The 21,241-nt window shown below is 43.1% G+C and overlaps 1 protein-coding gene and 1 pseudogene across 4 annotated transcripts in view; one reads left to right on the top strand and one right to left on the bottom strand.

Moving 5' to 3' along the window:
- Positions 1-2,026: 2,026 nt before the first annotated feature.
- Positions 2,027-3,209, bottom strand: LOC105496342 (haloacid dehalogenase-like hydrolase domain-containing protein 2 pseudogene; annotated as a pseudogene).
- Positions 3,210-10,661: 7,452 nt separating this feature from the next.
- Positions 10,662-21,241, top strand: part of LOC105496344 (DEAH-box helicase 35) — a 91,978-nt gene continuing 81,398 nt past the window's right edge. For all 4 annotated transcript variants that reach the window (XM_071079333.1, XM_071079335.1, XM_071079334.1 and 1 more), the window contains exons 1-3: positions 10,662-10,792; positions 18,033-18,166; positions 20,789-20,881. In XM_071079333.1, the coding sequence (XP_070935434.1) occupies positions 10,753-10,792; positions 18,033-18,166; positions 20,789-20,881 (267 nt within the window). In that variant the 5' untranslated portion in view covers positions 10,662-10,752. The remainder of the gene's footprint in view (positions 10,793-18,032; positions 18,167-20,788; positions 20,882-21,241) is intronic.

Here is a 21,241-nt window from a genome sequence, read left to right as displayed (position 1 = left end):
TTGTGTTTTTGTACTTTTTTCCCCCTTCTCTGACACTTTTCTCTTTAAATCTGGGAATATGTCACAAATAAATGCATCTAATAGATAAAAGTATATAGGTATCTATATCTGAAGGTTTTTAACATAGTGTCAGGGTGAGGAAGAAATAGATGATCCAAACTATAGAAGGGAAAATAGATCCACTTAACCTTCGTTAGCATCATGAATGTTGATGTTACCGTATAGTTTGAGTGAGGAAACTGGCCAGAAATAGCAGGCCTTTGCACATGCTCTGCCTTTTCTCTTTTTGAAGAAGAAGCCTGAGCTATTTCGGTAGGTCCTTGGCACGTTGGTACTCTGCTTGTCTACCAAAGGAGGCCTTAGTGTATGTTCCTATATTCATTCCCAATATTAACTCTGGTGGCCCCATGGGCCTCATTTCATCAGCTGGGTGTATTGACAGTGATTTACAATCTAATATCCTAGAGTAGGGGCAAAAGAGGACACTGACAATTATCCAGGTTTCCTGGTCCAGTGGCAGGCAATGTAACTGGTTTCTACACCCTGCTAATCAGGATTGGTATGGCTGTGGAATCCTGTTTTTGTCTCATTCTCATGGACAGACAAAAGGGAAGGGAGTTAAATGATGGCTTCCTCCCTCTCCTGACTTAGCTACAGCAAACAAGATCTACAGCAGGGGAAGGCATCTGCCACATAAACTGCTGATGCACTTGGATCATGAGTGCCCCTACACTCACGCCTATGCCAGGACTCCCTTATGGTGGTCAGGTTATTTACTGGGTTAGTGCTGTAATCTGTGGCTGTAAAGCAAATGTAAGGAAATTGATCCATGTCTGCTTAGAAACAACTCTGAGCTAAGCCTCGAGTAAACATATTGTTACTTGAAATCATCTTGCAGACTTAGGTCACTTCATATGTGTCATCTTTGATCTTTGCAGCAATGTAGCAGAGAGCTATGCAGGTTAGATAGCTGTTATTTCCAATTTTCAGATGAAACTGAGGCTCTGATTAAGTAGCATATTCAAGATGGCATGGCTTGTAAATGGTGACACAAGAATTTAAACACAGGTTTCTAGATTCTAAGTGCAGTACTCTGTTATACGACTATTTCTTTTTTTTTTTTTTCACCAAACTACGATTTATTTAGCTTTGTTCCCTCCCATCCAAGACTGCTGATCTCTAAACAAGCATCAAAACCCGAAGCTCATTAACATCAGAGTGAGCTTCAATAAGGTGAACACTACAATGATGTACAATTACATCCTCATAACTCAATGCCCAAGAGCCCTGTAAAACTATTGCAAGGCCCAGGGTTGTCACAGTATGCAAATGCACTAGGAAAATCATTACCTATTTAGTCCCCTTCATTTTGGTGGGTTTAACATGAGAGGAATAATCCATGCTACAAGACGAGATTTCATTTTACAGCTGTAGTAACCAAGTACATAAAAGCTTGAATCTGTCCCAATAGCTTCTAAAAATTTTTTCCCATAGTGTCAGAGGCAAAAATAATGAAATCTTGCAAATGTACAGTTAATAGGACCCTAGTGGACACTAACTTCAAAAATGCATGGTCTATAAGACATTACAAGGCTTGATTCCAGTTTCTGCACTCTTCCTGTTAATAACAATGTCTAATTAAAACATTGTAAAATACTGATAGTTTTAATTTTACATAAAATTTCCAAAACAACTGTTACACAGTATAATAGGTATCTGCAATGAATAGGTTATTAATGGAAGTATTATTTTAAATTAAATTCTGGTTCTAAATTTAAATTAGTCATCTCTGGCTAATGAAGAGAAAAAGAAGTCACCCATGCTGGGAATACAGTAGAAAATTTAGTTTTCAACATCTATTAAAGCAAATTCACTGTATCACTTGGGCTAAAGGACAATTCTCTTTGTTACTTTCTGTCTTCTCCATTTGGCACATCTGATGGATTTCACAGTTGAACTCAGTACTAGAACTACAGCCTAATGTACCTTTTAATACATTACTTTTATAATTTAAAAACCACCATTCAACTTTCTTCACAGTCTGAAATCCTCCCTCCCTGTTTTCCAGTGAGGAGACAGCAGAGAATACTCTTCCCTGTGGTAGCTTCTCCCTCCCAGCCCTGCCTAACCTGATGAATATTTTAAAAGGAATGGCACAAAATCTCAGCTTTCCCTTTCTTTGGGTCTCATCTTCAGTTACAAAACAAAAGAGATTAGCAAGGCTTACTGGCTGGCCGCAATTCAATACCTTTCTTTCTAATTAATGCACAACAAAAGAGGGTTAAAAAGCGATCAGCACTGACTGGTGTGTGTCTACCGATGCTGGCACTGAGTTGGTCAGGGATTCATTCCAGACAATAAGAAGCTGCGTTTCAAGTTGCTTCAGACGCACACATTGCTTCACAACAGGTGCTGCAGAATGTGGTTCACAGCATGAGGGAAACTCTCATAAGTTAAGTAAGGAGGTGGATTAATTTTTTCTTCATCTGATGCTCAGTATTTCCCAGTCTTTACTAAGATGCCCAGCATGCCAACATCCTGAGCCCCACCTACATCATCCCTGCAATCATCTCCTATCATGACAGCCTCCTCAGGTTCACAGCCAGTGCCTCGCAATGCTTCCAAAAAGAACGTCTCGGGTTTCTCCACGACTGTGGCTTTGGTATCTGTGGCATACTCTAAAGCAGTCACAAATGGTCCAGGCCCCAGGGCTAAGCCATCTTTCCTCTTGTAATACCTGGATTTGTGGATTGCTATCAGAGGTGCTCCATCCAGGAGTAACCAGAATGCTTGATTCAGAATTTGATAATGAAAATGTTCTGGTGCCAATCCTATGACCACAGCATTAGGATCACTTGTTTGTATTCCTTTGAAATCAGGTAGTGCCCGATCATCAACTAGCAGCATGGGTCTGACTTGTTTCTGCTTTAGTAAACTTCTGGCTGCAGTCAGAGATGTGAATATTTCATTTTCAGAGATATCAAATTCCAGTTTTCTCAACCTTTGCAACAGGTCTTGCTTGCTCTCTTTGGTCGTATTGGTCACAAACCTAACGATTACAGAAGCACCACGTAACCTTTTAAGAGCTTCCTGTGCGCCTGGCACAGCTGCATCTTCAATGTGAAGTGTGCCACTGAGATCTACCAAAACAGCTTCTAACGCATGGCGTGTTGCCATCCTTCATTCCCCACACTCCGTACGCCGTCCTCAGGAAAGGTCCCCGCTAATGGCAAAACCAGCCAGCCACACTGGCTGCAGGTTCCTCTCAGCTGGGATAAAAAGCCCCGCAGCTGACTATTTCTTTTTTTTTTTTTTTTTTTGAGACGGAGTCTCACGCTGTTGCCCAGACTGGAGTGCAGTGGCGCGATCTCGGCTCACTGCAAGCTCCGCCTCCCGGGTTCCCGCCATTCTCCTGCCTCAGCCTCCTGAGTAGCTGGGACTACAGGCGCCCGCCACCGCGCCCGGCTAATTTTTTGTATTTTTAGTAGAGACGGGGTTTCACTGTGGTCTCGATCTCCTGACCTTGTGATCCGCCCGCCTCGGCCTCCCAAAGTGCTGGGATTACAGGCTTGAGCCACCGCGCCCGGCCTAGCTGACTATTTCTTTACATGGAGTATGGAGGCAGGAGAGAGTGTACCTTGAGAAAGGGCAGTTACTGCAATGGTGAATGGAAAATTAAAACGGCCTCATTAACAAATGTAAGTACAAAGTCCTAATCTGTAATAATTCTTTTTGTTTGTTTTTCAAACAGTCTCATTCTGTTGCTCAGGCTGGAGCTCAGTGGCACAATCACAGCTCACTTTTTTGTTTTTTTTTTGCAAAGGTGGGGTCTCACTATGGTGCCTAGGCTGCTCTTAAACTCCTGGGCTCAAGTGATCCTCTTGCCTCAGTCCCTCTAAGTGCTGGGATTACAGGCATGAGCTACTGCACCCAGCTTGTGATAATGTATTTTAATGTAGTTTGAAATTTTAACTCAATGTTCTAGGGAACTATTAATAGGATTACATAACAAAGGTTCTGTGTTTAGTGTGAGAAACCGGGCCAAATAAATTTAAACAAGGTTCTTTAATGCAGGACGATTCAGAGCTCTGAAGTAATGATCACAGTGAATTTCTCAGAGCAGGGCAGGTATATGGCCTACCACAAACTTACCTGACCACAGAGTGCTCTTTTTGTGGAGCAGGACTCAAAATCTTTATTCTCTGAGAGTGTGGCCAACAATTAGAAATAAGAGCAAGAGATACATGGAGTCCCAAGAAAATGACTCAGTCTCTCAGAGTAAGCAAAGTTTTTCTGGAGTCAAGTCCAGAAAGTATCATTTATAGGGCAGAGTTTTTCAAAGTGAGATCTGAGGACCACCTGCATCAGTCTTGGGGTGCTTGGGTGCTTGCATTTAAAATGCTGATTACTGGTTCCACTCTCAGGGGAGCCGGGGGTGAGTGTGGCAGCCTATGTAGTTCAAAAATATTTGTTATCCCTCCCTGGGAGAAAATTATATTCCTCTGTCTACTGTCAGATTTGGCCATCGCAGACTTAGCTGTAAATATTTCAGCATATATATCTAAAACGTAACTGTTTTAGAAAACATAACCAGGGCCAGGCGTGGCAGCTCATGCCTGTAATCCCAGCACTTTGAGAGGCCGAGGTGGGCGGATCACGAGGTCAGGAGTTCAAGACCAGCCTGGCCAACATAGTGAACCCCGTCTTTACTAAAAATACAAAAATTAGCTAGGCATGGTGGTGTGTGCCTGTAGTCCCAGCTACTCGGGAGGCTGAGGCAGGAGAATGGTATGAACCTGGTATGTGGAGGTGGTGGTGAGCACTCCAGCCTGGGTGACAGACCGAGACTCCATTTCAAAAAACAACAAAAAAGAAAACATAACCACTCTACCACTGTCACACCTAAACAACTTTGATAAAAACTTATCAAATAAAGTGTTTAAATTTAGTTGTCTAATTTTTTTTTCCCCCTGATGGTTTGTTTGAATTAGAGGTTGATCCATGCAGGGTTGACATTCTCCTATTAAACTTAAAGGAATCAACTGAAAAGGTGGCTGGCCACCCCACCTCCACCTCTGTAGGCAGTTGGGATGGTGAGTATCTGTCATTTATTTATAGGACTTAAAGTGACTAACAAGAAAAGCTAGGGTACAAGGCTGTGTAAATGAAAAGTTACATGAAGGAAACCCAAGAGTGAGGGATGCAAAGTGGAGTCTGGAATGAGGCTTGAAGAGCACACCATGACATACACACCTACTTCATGAGGCCACACGTTTAAGCTTTCCAATAGTGAAGACAGAGAAACCTGGTCAGATACACCATTCGCAGTGTCCTGAAGATTAAAGTAAATCCAGATACAGAAAGGACAATTATTCCCCATGGTGGCATGTGCCTGTAGTCCTAGGTATTTGGAGGGCTGAGGCGGGAGAATGGCTTGAGCCAGGAAGGACGAGGCAGTAGTAAGCTGTGATGGCACCACTGCCCTCCAGCCTGGGTGACAGAGTGAGACCCTATCTCTAAAACAACAAAATTGTCCCGGGCACTAAGATAAGAATTTCTTTCAAGGATCTTTTTCTAAAAATGATACTTATAAAAATGACATTCTGGTAATCACATTCTGATAATAAACAATGACAGATACTCTGAGGCATGCCCGTACCCTGAACTCTGCAGGGGCAGTTGTCTGAAGCAATAAATGAGGTGAATGTATTCAGGTGTATTCTGTGAGCATGGAATACATACCTTATGTTGAATATGTTTAGATCAACATTGTTAGGCTAAGTTTACACACACACCTAGATGTATGCCCCAGTTTGCCTGGCAGAGTTCCAGTTGGTGCCTCTTATCCCCAGGTCCCATCTGGCTAACACCTCCTTTTATTCTCAAAAGTGTCCCAGTTTGAACATTAAAGTATATAGTCATCCTATATAGAAAGCACCTTGCAGACCTAAGGAGGCTGTCCCCAATTCACCCAACTTCACGGAATTGTGTGTCCCTCAGGCCAAAGAGACAGAGGCTCCTCTGGTTGCTGAATCCTTTCCAGTGGATCTTTCCACAACTCTGTACCCAAATCTTTGAAGCTGCATCAGCACTTGTGCTTATGCTAATAACTGTGTGAACGTGATCATTTGTGTGCAAACCAACAAACCAGACAGGTTTACATATGTTACAACAAGTTGTGGAAGACTGCACCTTAGACTCTCGGAAAAATCCTGATACAATGCAATTTAGTAAAGCAATTCTGCAAAGGACCACCACTTTTCAGTCTGGGGGATGGCTGCCTCTCACCTAGCTTGATGGTGGCAACCAAAGGGCAGTTAGTGTTTTTCTTAGGAAGCTAACAGTTGTAGCAAGTGGATACATGGGTGGTTGTAATGGACATCTATTATTTTTGCTTCATTCATTCAATCATTCATCCTCTGGTAATCTCACCCTCAGATTTCCCTCTGGGGAACCCTTCTGTTCCCAACTCTCAGTCCACGTGGTTCTGCTGAAGCTGACCTAACCTGACCCTGGATGTGGAATGTGGGACCAAGGCCTAAGTCAATTAGTACATTAGATTCCCTGGCTTAGTGATTGATTTAGGGATGGATACATGGCCTGTCAGGAATACTTTGCCAAGGAATTTTGGAAAGAGGTTTAATGCTTAAGAGGATGTGGTGGCTAAAACTGGCATGGCCACTTCGTTACCATGTTACATCTGAATCAGCAAAAGGTGGATCAATATGATCAGAAAGAATCCTGATGCAGCTGCATCTCAAGTCAGAACTACTCTTGGACTTTTTATTTTTATTTTTATTTTTATTTTATTTTATTTTTTTTGAGACAGAGTCTCGCTCTGTGCCCAGGCTGGAGTGCAGCGGTGCGATCTCGGCTCACTGCAAGCTCCGCCTCCCAGGTTCACACCATTCTCCTGCCTCAGCCTCCCGAGTAGCTGGGACTACAGGTGCGGCTACCACGCCCGGCTAATTTTTTTTTTTGTATTTTCAGTAGAGACGGGGTTTCACCGTGTTAGCCAGGATGGTCTGGATCTCCTGACCTCGTGATCCGCCCACCTCGGCCTCCCAAAGTGCTGGGATTACAGGCATGAGCCACTGCGCCCAGCCTTATTTTTATTTTTTATTTTTTTTTTGGAGACAGAGTTTCACTCTTGTCGCCCAGGCTGGAGAGCAATGGTGTGATCTCAGCTTACTGCAACTTCTGACTCCCAGGTTCAAGCAATTCTCCTGCCTCAGCCTCCCGAGTAGCTGGGATTATAGGCGTGCACCACCATGCCTGGCTAATTTTTTTGGTATTATTAGTAGAGACGGACTTTCACCATGTTGGCCAAGATGGTCTTGAACTCCTGACCTCAGGTGATCTACCCGCCTCAGCCTCCCAAAGTGCTGGGATTATAGGTGTGAGCCACTGTGCCCAGCCAGACTTTTTAGTTTACATGAGCCATTTCTGCTTAAGAGAGGTTGGGTTGGATTTTCTATCACTTATATCCATACACGTCTTAACTGATATAAAAATGAAAACCCTAAATTCTATGCCTTCCTGAACATGGTCAATACGTTTAGTCTGGAAATATTTCAAAGCAAAAAATACCCTTTATCATAGGCACAGAAAAACTTCCATGTCGTAACATGATTTTGAGGAACATTATCTTTCTGGAAAGCTTATCATTTGGAAGCTGCAAAATACATCTTTATGTAACAAAATGATTACACTTTTATGGAATTGTTGGCAATGAACTAAATAAATTCTGGATGCCATCTCAAGAAATATCAGTTTTAATTTTAGGGCTGTTATTTTAGCCCATTCTTTTTGAAAATAATTAGGAAGACTAAGAATCTATTGAGACCATTCCTAATTTGTGGAAATAAAACCACAACATCAACATGTAGGTTACTACTTAAGTGTTTTCTCTAACAGAAGTCTGTGTAGGCAAAATAACCCCTTGAGGAGAGTTGGACTTTGAGAACTTTCTAAGGCAGATGAACTAATTTTCTTCTAGGAGAGTGTAGCTCTAATGATTTTAAAAGGCCCATGTGGTTGAGCAAACACTGGCCTGGGAATTAGAAAGCCCGAGTTCTAGTTTTAGTTCTGATACTAAATTAACTCATTGATTCTGACCAAGTCCTTTTAACTTTCATGTACCTCAGTTTCCTGTAAGACAAGAAATTCAAGCGAGGTGTTAAGTATGGTCTCCTCCAGCTTTAAGATTATGATCCACGAGACCAGCCTGGCCAACACGGGGAAACTCCGTCTCTACTAAAAATACAAAAATTAGCCGGGCGTGGTGGTGCATGCCTGTAGTCCCAGCTACTCGGGAGGCTGAGGCAAGAGAATCACTTGAACCCGGGGGCGGGGAGGTTGCAGTGAGATGAGATCTCACCACAGCACGCCAGCCTAGGCAACAGAGCAAGACTCCATCTGAAAAAGAAAAAAGATTATGATCCAATAATACAGGCATGGCCGATTTACTGTATCTTCATAAACAGGAAGGTTTCATTATATGAGTAATAGATAAAATAGAGAAGTTATTTTATTTTTTATATTTTTTGAGGAGTCTCACTCTGTCACCCAGGCTGGAGCGCAGTGGCGGATCTCTGCTCATTGCAACCTCTGCCTTCCGTGTTCAAGCGATTCTCCTGCCTCATCCTCCCAAGTGGCTGGGATTACAGGTGCCTATCACCACACCCGGCTAATTTTTTTGTATTTCTAGTAGAGATGGAATTTCACCACGTTGGCCAGGCTGGTCTTGAACTCTTACCTCAGTTGATCTGCCTGCCTCGGCCTCCCAAAATGCTGGGATTACAGGTGTGAGCCACCGTGCCAGGCCATGAAATAATCTTAAAAAGTGGCATTTATTTCATTTTGCCTTATATTCATGTATAAACCTTGGTTTCCATATTGGGCTGTTAGTAAAAATAAGACAAAAATAAAACAAGGAAAAATCAATGTCATGAAGAACTAAAACTAAACCTAAAGCATGATGTTTATCTATACATTACTCAATAGGCACTTGTTATTGGGTTACGAATGTGAATGTGACATGGTCCTCGTCCTCAGTAATTTCCCTGTGTAATAGTGGCGGCAGGTGAACTACAGGTCAACTAAAACTAAGCCTAAAGCATGATGTTTGTCTATACGTTACTCAACAGGCACTTGTTATTGGGCTACAAAAGTGACATGGTCCTCGTCCTCAGTAAGTTCCCTGTGTGATAGTGGCGGCAGGTAAACTATAGGTCACTTTTCTCACAAAAGCGAGAATACAGGTTCCTAGACTACAAGAGGAATGTTTAAGTTGGATAAATAATCTAGAGCTGGCCCTTTAAGGGATAATTTAAAGGATGGATGGAGAATTCTAGGCAGAGGGATTAACAGGTATTGAGTCCCTATATTAATTATTATAAAAATAAATCAAAGGAGATTATTTGTTAAATGAACCTATGCAAGTAAATTCAGATTTTTCCCCCTGGTGGATTTGCTCTGTTTGAGTTGAGGTAATGAGAGCTAACATTGATTCAGTGCCTGCTATGTTTTTCAGTGTTAGGTACTTTACATGTTATCTCATTTAATACCTCTTTAAACCTCATTTACAACTAAAATTAAATGACAGCTAGGAGCTAGGAAATGGCAAAGTTAGGATTCCAAATCTGGACTAGCTGTCCACAAAAGCCCTTGCTCTTGCCGTAATGATGCCACTTATTTCAAAGAATTCAAAATTTTCTTCACAGCTTTAAAAATGCATAGATTCTGAAGCCTCTCACTTCCAATTAGTTGCCTACCTAGAAAGTCATTTCCTCCACTTGCGCTCATCACCCCTCCTTAGCGCTCCTTTCGATTACTGTAATTTTTTTTTCTTTGACCTCACCTTTCCTCGGATGGATTAGTCTTTCCCAAATTTGTTAATCCTAAGAATTCAGGAGCTTCTTAAAATGCAGGTTCCCAGGCTATGCTCCAGGACATCGATTAAGAATTGGATCGAGGCCTAGAATCTGTGTTTTTAACAAGCATTTGACTCAAGGGCATCAAATTGGAGGAAGCACTGAGTTAGTGGACTACCTTAATTTATGTATCCATTTTTAGTCTCTTCTTCCAACCCATTCGCTCCACCCCACCCCCAGTCCGGTTTTCCGTTTTTTCCTCATGGTCCCTGAAGACTTCCGTATCATTTCACATTGTTTTATTTGTGGCACTGTGCCGCAGTACCTGGGCCCACAGCAGGCGCCCAATATTTACTGATAAATCCAACCCACGAGGTACTTCCTATTACTACCCTTCAATTTGAAATTGAGAATAAAACAGAAGTCGCCAAGTTGGGGTAGCTGGTAACATCAGTATTTCCTATTTAATCCAGAAAGCACTGCTTCAACGCCCACTGCGTGCAAGGTTCCACTTTCGGGCCAGCAGTCCTCTCCCAAAGCCTGTTCTTTCCAAGTGTGCAGTCGCCATCCAGGCCACGCCACGCTCCTAGGTCACCTGCATCACCGACTCTCCACGTTAAAAAGAGAAGCAGAGGAGCGCGCCTTTTTCTCCAAAATGGCTGAGCAGGGTCACGTGGGCTCGGGGGAGGGGTTGGTGCGCTCGCCGAACAGGGCGGCGGGTCACGTGGTTCAGACGGGGGCGGTAGCCATGGGGGCGTGGCCGTCACACGGCCCGATGCGCCTGGGCAGCGGCTCTTCGGGGGCCACGCCCCTCGGGCCCTGGGGGCCTAGCGCACGGCGGTGGGGTGGAGCCAGCCTCGTGACCTTTTACCCCAGCATGGCTGCGCCCGTGGGACCGGTGAAGTTCTGGCGACCCGGTAAGGCCTTTGGTGGAACGCTGGGCAGATGCGGCGGCCTGACTTCGGTCTTGGCGCCGTGACCGGCGCCCTGGGGCCAGCAGACCTGCTCGCAGGTCTGACCTCGGCGAGCTGGGCGCTGCCGCCTCTGTGCGGGTGGGGACTCTGGCTCAGGCGCCCCAGTGGTCCCAAGGGATTCGGGGGTGCTCCCCGAGCGTGAGCAGAAACTCTGTGTGACCTTGTTAAAGTGGTCCAGCCTCCTCGGGCCTCGTCTTCCTCGCTACTGATGCTTGTCCTGCCCACCCCGCGAGATGGGGAATACTAAAGCTCCCCCTCGTGTCTCGTTACCGCGCTGGGATTGCGTTGGGGCCCGACAGACAATGCTGCTCGCTGCTCAGGGCTTGCAAGCCCAAGTTATGGAGTCAGACTGTCCGGATTCGAATTTTCGTCTCTGCCTTGTAGTAGTAGGGTGACCTTGGGCGAGTAACTTAACGCCTCTGAGCCATGACCTCTTTGCCTGTAAAGTGGGCAGAACAATAACTTCCATCCTGTGGGCTTAGAAGACCAGCACAACGCGTTGTCAGACTTAGAATAAATGCTCAAAAAAAGGGAGAGTGTGTTATTTTCTTGTAGGATAATTGTTGTCCACTCCGAATGTCTACTAGAAAAGGGAACACTCCTTCATATTGGCTGCCAGCCACTTCCTGTCTTACAAACTAACACGAATCACAATCACAAAATGCTTTGCTTGTTTTGTCTTGATATTTACTCATTAATCAGGTTTTTATTGAATGTGTATATGCCAGACCATACTAGATGCATTACTTCCTCTCTGCAGTCAGTTTCTTGTAAAAAAACAAAAGTTTTTCAATTATAGGTACCAGCTTGATTTTTTTACACCACCTGCACCCCTGCAGGTCTGGATGTGCAAAGTATATTGCAGCAAAAATGAAATGACACCAAGAATGTAATATAAGCAAAGCTTTTAATTTTTCAGTGGTTCCCTGAAATTCTGACCATGCATATGTTGATGTGAGAGATAAACCCAAGCAAGAGATGTGTTTAATGCTTTTTAAAAATTTGTAGTTTGTCACTTGACAGTTTTATGATTCAGCATTTCAAGTCATCAGCCAATTATCCATCCTGAGTTTTACTTGCATCCAAAAACTAGGAACTTACTAAGTAATGAATACTTTTAATTTGTTCACACTTTTAGTAACAGGTGAAAGTGTTAGGTATAGTAAAGAACTGAATGAACCGTTTGAAATCAGACCAGAGTACTATTTTGGCTAAAGAACATGGAATTACTATAAGAGTTCTATTTCATTATTTAGTTCATCCATTGAGGGTACACTTATTGAAAACCTAATCCTGTGTTCAGGAGACAAATATAGATGCTCAGGGCTCTGCTCTCAAGTTTTGCTCTCTCTCTTAATTGAATATAAAGTAAGATGTCCTCTAGAAGAGATTTTACAATGAGGCAGAGTAAGGTGGTGGTAAAGATGAGCTCTAGAGTCAGACTGCAGTGCCCATTGTGTCTGTCACTTACTAAGTTGATGACTTGATAGTCTCTTAAATTCTTAAAGTCTCAGTTACTCCATCCATAAATTGGGTGTAATACCTACCCAAAGTGTTGTTGTGAGGATTAAATGAAAATAACACACAAAAGGATCTTGGCACTAGATAGGTTACTATTATAATTATATGGAAGTATGGAAGAGAGAGGGAAAGTTGAATGTATGGATAAGAAATACTTCATTAAGGTGGTATTTTTGGAGTGAACATTAAAGGATGAAAGAGGTTTTGTTTCATAGAGAAATGGAACTCAAAGCAAAGGGTGCAGCATGAACAACGGCAGAATGGAATTTGTGCCTTTAGAATGTCCAGAAAGCCAAAATAACAGAGCAGTGTGATGGTGTTAAGTGCTAGGGTATATTTTGGGGTATGACAGGAGATGAAGCTAGAAAAGTAGGTAGGGGCCTCATTGTGAAAGGTCTTCATGACAAGTTAAAACATTTAGACTTCACTGTTTTTTTCTTTTCTTCTCTTTTTTCTTTTCTTTTCTTTTCTTTATTTCTTTTTTTTGAGACGGAGTCTGGCTCAGCCATCCAGGCTGGAGTGCAGTGGCATAATCTTGGCTCACTGCAACCTCCACCACTCGGGTTCAAGCGATTCTCTGCCTCAGCCTCCTGAGTAGCTGGGACTACAGGTGTGTGCCACCACACCTAGCTAATTTTTGTATTTTTAGTAGAGACAGAGTTTCACCATGTTGGCCAGGATGGTCTCGATCTCTTGACCCCATGATCCACCCACCTCGGCCTCCCAAAGTGTTGGGATTATAGGCATGAGCCACCGGCCCGGCCCGACTTCACTGTTTTTAAGCAGGGACAAATCAGGTTTACTTTAGAAAGATAACAGAGAAGGTACTACTGAAATCCAGGAGGGATGTTAAAAACCTTAATTTGGCTGGGCGCGGTGGCTCTGGCATGTAATCCCAGCGCTTTGGGAGGCTGAGGCGGGCGGATCATGAGGTCAGGAGATCGATACCATCCTGGCTAACATGGTGAAACCCCGTCTCTACTACAAATACAAAAAAATGAGCCGGGTTTTCCCAGCTACTTGGGAGGCTGAGGCAGGAGAATGGCGTGAACCTGGGAGGCAGAGCTTGCAGTGAGCTGAGATCATGCCACTGCACTCCAGCCTGGGCGACAGAGCAAGACTCCGTCTCAAAAAAAAATAAAAAAATTTAAAAAAAAAAAACACCTTAATTCTGACCTGGGAGCTTAGAGTAGGGGCCTGTTGGAGAGACATTTTAGAGGAAGATGTGAGAGAAGATGAAGTCAATAATGACTCAGATTTCTGGGTTGGGTGACTGTCTAGGTTAGTGATTCTCTAATTTTGCTTTATAGTTGAATCACTTGGGAAGCTCTGAAAAGTCCTGATGTCAAGTTGCACCCCACACCAATAAATTAGAACTTTGGAGGGCTAAGAGGCAGGCATCAGTGTTTTTTAAAGTCTCTAAGGAATTCCAGCATGCATTAAAATTTGGGAACCATTGGTCTAGGTAAATTGTGTTGTTATTAGTTGACATGGAAATAGCTTTAGTACACAGTTATTGGGCCCTTAACACTTTCATTTATACATCTTATTAAACAGTCACAGTATCTCTGTGATGACAATAATACTCTTATTTTAGTGAGGAAATTCAAGATATGAAGTAGGTTGTGGGAAATGCAAGGCGAAAGTCAGGGAGGTGGTTGAAGCTGGATATAAAGCTAGACATTGGAATCATGAACATATCCTGTAGGCCTGAGCCCGTGACTCCTAGTCACAGAGTGTGCAGAGGGTGCATACACTGGATAGATGTGTACGGTGGAGATCTACAGTAGAGCTTACATATGCTTTCTAAAATAGGGAGCTGTACTCGGGTTCACCTAATTGTTATCATATGGGTTCAGAGTTGCCCAATCTTTTTTTTTCCTAAGAAGCCTGATACCCAGATCTGAATGGGAAAATGTTATGTGTTGTTTTAAATGAACGATTTAAAACATTGTAACAATAGCATGTCCAGGGACCTTAAGTGTGGTCTCTACCTTAGGAGTGTGACTTAAGGGCCTTGTATGACTGGCCTGAGAGTTTTCTACAAAAATCTTTTACTTAATTTGCAAGTACATGTGGATCAGAAGGGCCTGCCCATTTTCGTTTGCCCATTTGATAAATATTTCATGATTGTTGACCATGTGCTTGACAAAAACTTTACAACAATAGCTTTTAAGCTTTTTTTGACTTGACCCACAGTAAGGAATATATTGTGTTGTGATCTAGCACACATATACAACCAAAAAAAGTTGTTCATAAACAGTATTCCTTTCTGGAATGTGCTCTGATACTTTCTATTCTATTTCATTATTTAAAAAGTGCTGGTATGACATACTATGTTGATTTCATAACCCACTAATGGGTTACCATTCAAATTTTTAAAAACCGAGTTAAAGGGAATGTGGGATTTTGGATATCAGCCTTGTTAAGATAGAGAAATGAAGATGTTCATAGTTTGCAAAAGTTATAAAGGTGTTGCTCCCTTAAGCATAGAGCGTACTCTCAAGGAAAGATCAATCATAGGCAGCCACGGAGAGGTGTTTATAGAGGGAAAGCAGCCCTGATGTTCTGGTTTGGTTGAAGGAAGTCTTTTATGAGGAGAAGATACATTGTTTATCAGCTGACATAGCTGTTCTTATAAAAGAGCTAGGCTGGGCACGGTGGCTCACGCCTATAATACACTAGCACTTTGGGAGGCTGAGGTAGGTGGATCACCTGAGGTTGGGAGTTTGAGAGCAGCCTGGCTAATATGGTGAGGCCCTGTCTCTACTAAAATTACAAAATTAGCTGGGCGTTGTGGTGCGTACCTGTAATCCCAGCTACTCGGGATACCCAGGCAGGAGAATCGCTTGAACCCTGAAGGCGGAAGTTGCAGTGAGCCGGCATCTTGCCATTCCACTCCAGCCTGAGCGACAAAGACTCCATCTCCAAAAAAAAGAGCTTCTAACAGAAGAGATGGATTGGGCTGTAGGTTAGAGACAAGGGAGGAATGTAGTAGTACAAAAGACACGTTGAAATATTAAATATTCCAGAGAGGATATGAAGGTTTAAAACATGGTATGAAAAGGCAGGAATTCGGCACAAAAACACAGCAGAAGATCATAAGGTATTCTTTGTAATTGTTTTCTTGGGTAACAATTCAAGGAATTATTAAGATGTAGTGACAAGAAGGGAAGAAAAGAAAGGAAAGGAAGCCCGCCTTTTTGAGGACAGGCATTGTTCCAGATCCTGTTCCATCTTTTCTCTTGTTGAAAGGAAGGTCAACATTTTGGCAAAAGCAACATAACTGTCCCACTTACCTGATTTTTGGCAGTCTTGAACCTCTGAAACACAACCGTGTTCCTGGAAGTAAATGGAAGAGGGTCAGAGATCTAAAGGGTCAGTGATTCTAAACTTAGCTCTAGGGGGTCTATGGACCCCCAGAATTTTATGTTCTGGTAAATTCTGGTGTGTTTTTTAGGAGAGGGAGTTCATAGCCTTTATCAGATTGTTGAAGCAATCTGAGAACCCTAAAAAGTGTAAAAGTAAGTCACTGAGCTGAGTATTCTTGTTACAAAGCTCCTGTGTTTTCACATAGCATCACAGATTCTGACTTCAGAAGACCTAGGAAATGGTAGTTATTGGTTATTGTCACTGTAGTGCCCCAGCAGGAGGCTGTATAGCATGTGTTTGATCTAGGGAGGATTTTTATTCATTTACAAGGCAGCATACTCCAGTGCTGAACGGTGTGACCTTTTAGAAATTTCTTCCTTACATTGAGTTGAATTCTGAACCCTGTGTCATTTACTTATTACTCCTAGTTCTGTCCTAGGGTTACAGCAGCAAATCAGCATGAAAAGTTATAGAAGCTGATCACACAATTTAAACTTAGATTTCTCCTGAGTTGTGTTCTTTTTTTTTTTTTTTGAGACGGAGTCTCACTCTGTCGCCCAGGCTGGAGTGCAGTGGCCGGATCTCAGCTCACTGCAAGCTCCGCCTCCCGGGTTTACGCCATTCTCCTGCCTCAGCCTCCCGAGTAGCTGGGACTACAGGCGCCCGCCACCTCGCCCGGCTAGTTTTTTGTATTTTTTAGTAGAGACGGGGTTTCACCGTGTTAGCCAGGATGGTCTCAATCTCCTGACCTCGTGATCCGCCCTTCTCGGCCTCCCAAAGTGCTGGGATTACAGGCTTGAGCCACCGCGCCCGGCCTGAGTTTTTTTTTGTTTGAGCTAAAACTGTATGGAACCTTCAACAGGTTTTCAGGATGGGATATGGCTTCCCTGTTCTTCACCGTCATGAGCACCGGTTTGTCATTGTTCTTAGCAAGAAGCTGGGGTGAAGATCTCTTGTTTAATCTGCCCAGCATGGCAGTTTCTGGGAATAGCATTTCCCATCTCTCCACTCCCAATTCCATGGTTGCAATGGGGACGGTCATTTACCGCATCACATTCCACTGGCCACGGTTGATTGTATTGGCGTGGGGATTGGACCTAAGCTGGGAGAAGTCAGTCCCTGCCTGTCCAGTGTAAAAGAACCTTCCCCCACCCCCCATTACAACACATACCTGGGACTCCCAGTCCCCCTTATGGTGTCTTTATTTCTCTCCATAGCACTTATGACCACTTCATGCACTAAGTTACCTTCCACGGAGAGGAAGAATTAAAAAAGCAAGTGAGCTCCGTGAGGGTAGGACTGGCATCTGTATTGTTCACTGTAGTGTTTCCAGTGCTTAGAGCAGTGCCTGGCGTGGAGTGGGCCCTCGGTCCAGCCTTGCTGGTCCTTGCTGGATGAATGATGGATGCTTGGTAGAGGAGTTGTAAGCGTGAACCCTGGCACTGCCGGCAGCCGTGTTTCCAGCTCCTGTAGAGTAGCCAACCTAAGGGGCTGGAAGGAACCTGCAAGAGGTGCCAAGATGAGAGAAGGAGAAAGCCATGGCTACTTTGAGTGCCCAGTTTCTGTCATCTCTGAGCCTTATTGCCATCCTACAGTAACAGGATTCATCCTTTTACCTCAGCTAATTCCCACTGGGTTTCTTTCACTTCCGTTAAGAATTCAGTAATAACATGGACATGGAGGCAAGAACTAAAGACACTGTGCTTTGTAATATATAGTTCTGAGTGGCCAGTTTGGAGCCCAGTGGGACTGCCATCTCATTTCTTTTTTCTTTTTTTTTGGAGATAGAGTCTTGCTCTGTCACCCAGACTGGAGTGCAGTGGCGCGATCTTGGCTCACTGCAACCTCTGACTCCTGGATTCAAGCAATTCTCCTGCCTCAGCCTCCCAAGTAGCTGGGACTACAGGCGCACACCCCCATGCCTGGCTAATTTTTTGTACTGTAGTACCGGTGGGGTTTCACCTTGTTGCCCAGACTGGTCTCGAACCCCTGAGCTCAGGCAATCCGCCTGCCTCGGCCTCCCAAAGTGCTAGGATTACAGGCATGAGCCACTGCACCTGACCCCATCTTGTTTGTTTTTGACACTGTAGTGAAGCTTTTAGGGAAGATTTTTGGTTCCTCATAGGCACTTTTCTAGATGCTTTCATAAAGTTAAAGTTGAATACCTTCGAGTGGTTTGAGATAAAAAGTATTGCTTCTCTTGTATATCTTCCTCTTCAAAAGTTTGTAACCTTAACACCTTTTTCTGTTCGTTGTATCAGAGAATCTGAAAAAAACATTTCTGCTGCAGGTACAGAGGGGCCAGGTGTAAGCATCTCTGAAGAGAGACAAAGTCTGACTGAAAACTCTGGGACAACAGTTGTTTACAACCCTTATGCTGCCCTTTCCATAGAGCAGCAGAGGCAGAAGCTGCCAGTATTCAAGGTACGTCAAATAATCGTGTTTGATCTGTGGGCTTGAGTCGTGTGTCTGCATTAGCTTTATGCTCACCACTGAAGGGAATGATGTCCTCTTTCTAGAACAGAGTGAGCTCAGAGAAACCCTTATCGTAAGGGATGATTTCATACTATGTAATTTTTAGTTAACCGTATAAATCTTGAGAGTTCTTAAGATTTTTTCAGTTGCATCGTACATACTGGAAAACTGGAAGAATTAGAATAACTTTTTTTTCCCCCCTTTATTTCTTTCAATTACGGACAATTTCAGACATACAGAAAAGTAGAGAAAATAGCAGTTACTTTCTATATAACAGATTACCAACATATGGCCAACTTTTGCTTTATTTTTGAAGATACTCCTTTAAACAAGTTTACTTGGGAATATGAGGTTGTTTCTGCTGAAGACATCAGTTAATACTCTGACTTCCTCAGACAGTGACAGGATTTTGGTATGGTTAGTACTTACCAAGTGCACATCCAGACACTCGGTTTTATTAGTGCTCATGAAATAGATGCGTGCTCAGCTACAGGAGACCAAAGTGCAAACTAGAATTCATTCAGAACGTGTTCATTTATGGCTAGTGATAGTTCTCCACTACAGATGGACACAGTTGATATATACACTTCCTTCCTGTTGGCACATCCACGTAGGAGGTCCAATTGTAATCTGGAAGTACAGAGCCAAGACAGGTTACAGAAATGTCATACAGCCCCTGATGAGGGGTGAATTCTCCCTGCTCCACAGGATGCCTCTGGAATGACCTGAGTAGGTGTGGCTGCCAGCACCTGTGTCTGTTTCTTTCTCCTGGATGTTGCTGGGTGAAAGTTGCCATGTTCTCTCTCTCTCTGTCTCTCTCTATCTCTATCTCTCTCTCTGTCAGTAAATCAGACAGGATCTTCCTATGTTGCTCAGACTGGTCACGAACCCCTGGGCTCAAGCAGTTCTCCTGCCTCGGCCTCCCAAAGTGCTGGGATTACAGGTGTGAGCAGCCAAAAGGTGCCAAGTTCTTATACTCAGGGGGTTCTTTTGTCTAGACTGTCCTGATAATTCCTCTTCTATTAATGTGTTCTTTCTCCAAATAGATAGGCAACAGCAGCCTTCTTAGTTTAGCCAGATTGCCTTACTTGGAATTTTATGTGGCTCCCAATATTTTAGTCACATGTGAACTGACTGTCTCTGGGTTTCTTCCTCAAGTGACTAACTCATTCACTATGTATGAATGTTAGCAGGTCCGACTCTCAGGAGATGAGATGGTAGGTTCAGTGTTGCTTTCTCACCACTGAGGGACACAGTTTAAGCTGTGATGAAGGGTCTGGACTCTGGAGCTAGACTGCAGGGTTCACACCCAAGCTTCACCATTTATGTGCTTGGTGAAGCACTTCTCCATTCTGAGCTGCTTTTCCTTATCTGTGATGTGGGACTAACAGGAGCACCTACCTCATAGTACTGTTATGAGGACCAGATGAGATCATTCATGCAGAGCATTTAGCAAGATACCTGACATGTAATAAATGCTCAAGTACAAGGGAAATTACTGTTTATTAATTTTGGCCTTTTCTTGACTATTCTTTGTCTCCCAACTGTACTTAAAAGATAACATAAATGAAACAGCAAATGAGAAAAAAAGAAAAGCAACCAGGAGTTGAGAAATGTTGATAAAATTAAAATGGTAAGAAGGGTATACGTTATTGATATAAAGCAAAGTAGAGTTTAAGTACAGTTGAGATCTTATAAGATGTTAAAGATAAATCTAGTACTAAACAAGTAGATATGTGTTTGCCCTTAAAAAAATGCAATTACTGGTGTATTAGTCACACTGTTCTACATCTTACTTCCTTTTCTTAACATATCTTATAGATCATCCCATATCAGTACAAATAGATATTTCCTCTTCTTAATAACTGCAAATTACTCCATTATTGGAGTATTTTATAACTGATTTAACCAAACTTTTGTTGATCAGCATTTAGGGTGTTTGAATTTTTGGCTATTATAAACAACTCTGCAGTGAGTATGCATGTATTTATGTCTTTGTACACATGTAGTATGTAGTAGTATGTCTATAATTTCTTTTCTTATTTTTTTGAGACAGAGTCTTATTCTGTTGCTCAGGCTGGAGTGCAGTGGCATGATGTCTGCTCACTGCAGCCTTCCCCCACCGGGTTCAAGCGATTCTTCTGCCTCAGCATCCTAAGTAGCTGGGATTACAGGCATTTGCCACCGTGCCCAGCTAATTTTTGTATTTTTAGTAGAGACGGGGTTTCACCATTTTGGCCAGGCTGGTCTTGAACTCCTGACCTTGTGATCTACCCCGCTTGGCCTCCCAAAGTGCTGGGATTACAAGCATGAGCCACCCTGCCCGGCCTATAATTTCTTATAAGTGAAAATGTTAAAGGGTGTCTGCATGTGTTTTGGTGTTACACTTGATTGCAGTTGTATTCGCTCATGCTGAGAGGAACAGTACCTGAGAGTTAGAAATACATTTTGATCTATTTAAAATTTACTTTCCTTTGAAAACAGCTCATTTCGTAATGTTTCAATATCGTTGTTGTTTAGGTCTTTTGAGACAATGTATGGCTTTTTACAAGGTGTGTTATTCTTTTTCAGCTTAGGAATCATATTTTATACTTGATAGAAAATTATCAGACAGTGGTGATTGTTGGTGAAACGGGATGTGGGAAGAGCACACAGATTCCTCAGGTGAGTACATATTTAATATGTGTCTTTACACTTCGATTTGCCTGGAAGGATTTTGTAACTTGAGAACTCTTTTTATTATCATTTACATTTTTAAGATCTCCTCTCAGGAAATGTTCACTTCAACTAGATTTTTTTTTTTTTTTTTTTTTTTTGTGACGGAGTCTCGCTCTGTCGCCCAGGCTGGAGTGCGGTGGTGTGATCTCAGCTCACTGCAAGCTCCGCCTCCCGGGTTTACGCCATTCTCCCGCCTCAGCCTCCCAAGTAGCTGGGACTACAGGCGCCCGCCACCTCGCCCGGCTAGTTTTTTGTATTTTTTAGTAGAGACGGGGTTTCACTGTGTTAGCCAGGATGGTCTCGATC

This window comes from Macaca nemestrina, chromosome 15, assembly GCF_043159975.1.
Source record: "Macaca nemestrina isolate mMacNem1 chromosome 15, mMacNem.hap1, whole genome shotgun sequence".
NCBI classification, from domain to species: Eukaryota; Metazoa; Chordata; class Mammalia; order Primates; family Cercopithecidae; genus Macaca; species Macaca nemestrina.
The sequence above is the reverse complement of the archived record's forward strand: the minus strand, read 5'-3'. Positions and strand labels throughout refer to the sequence as shown.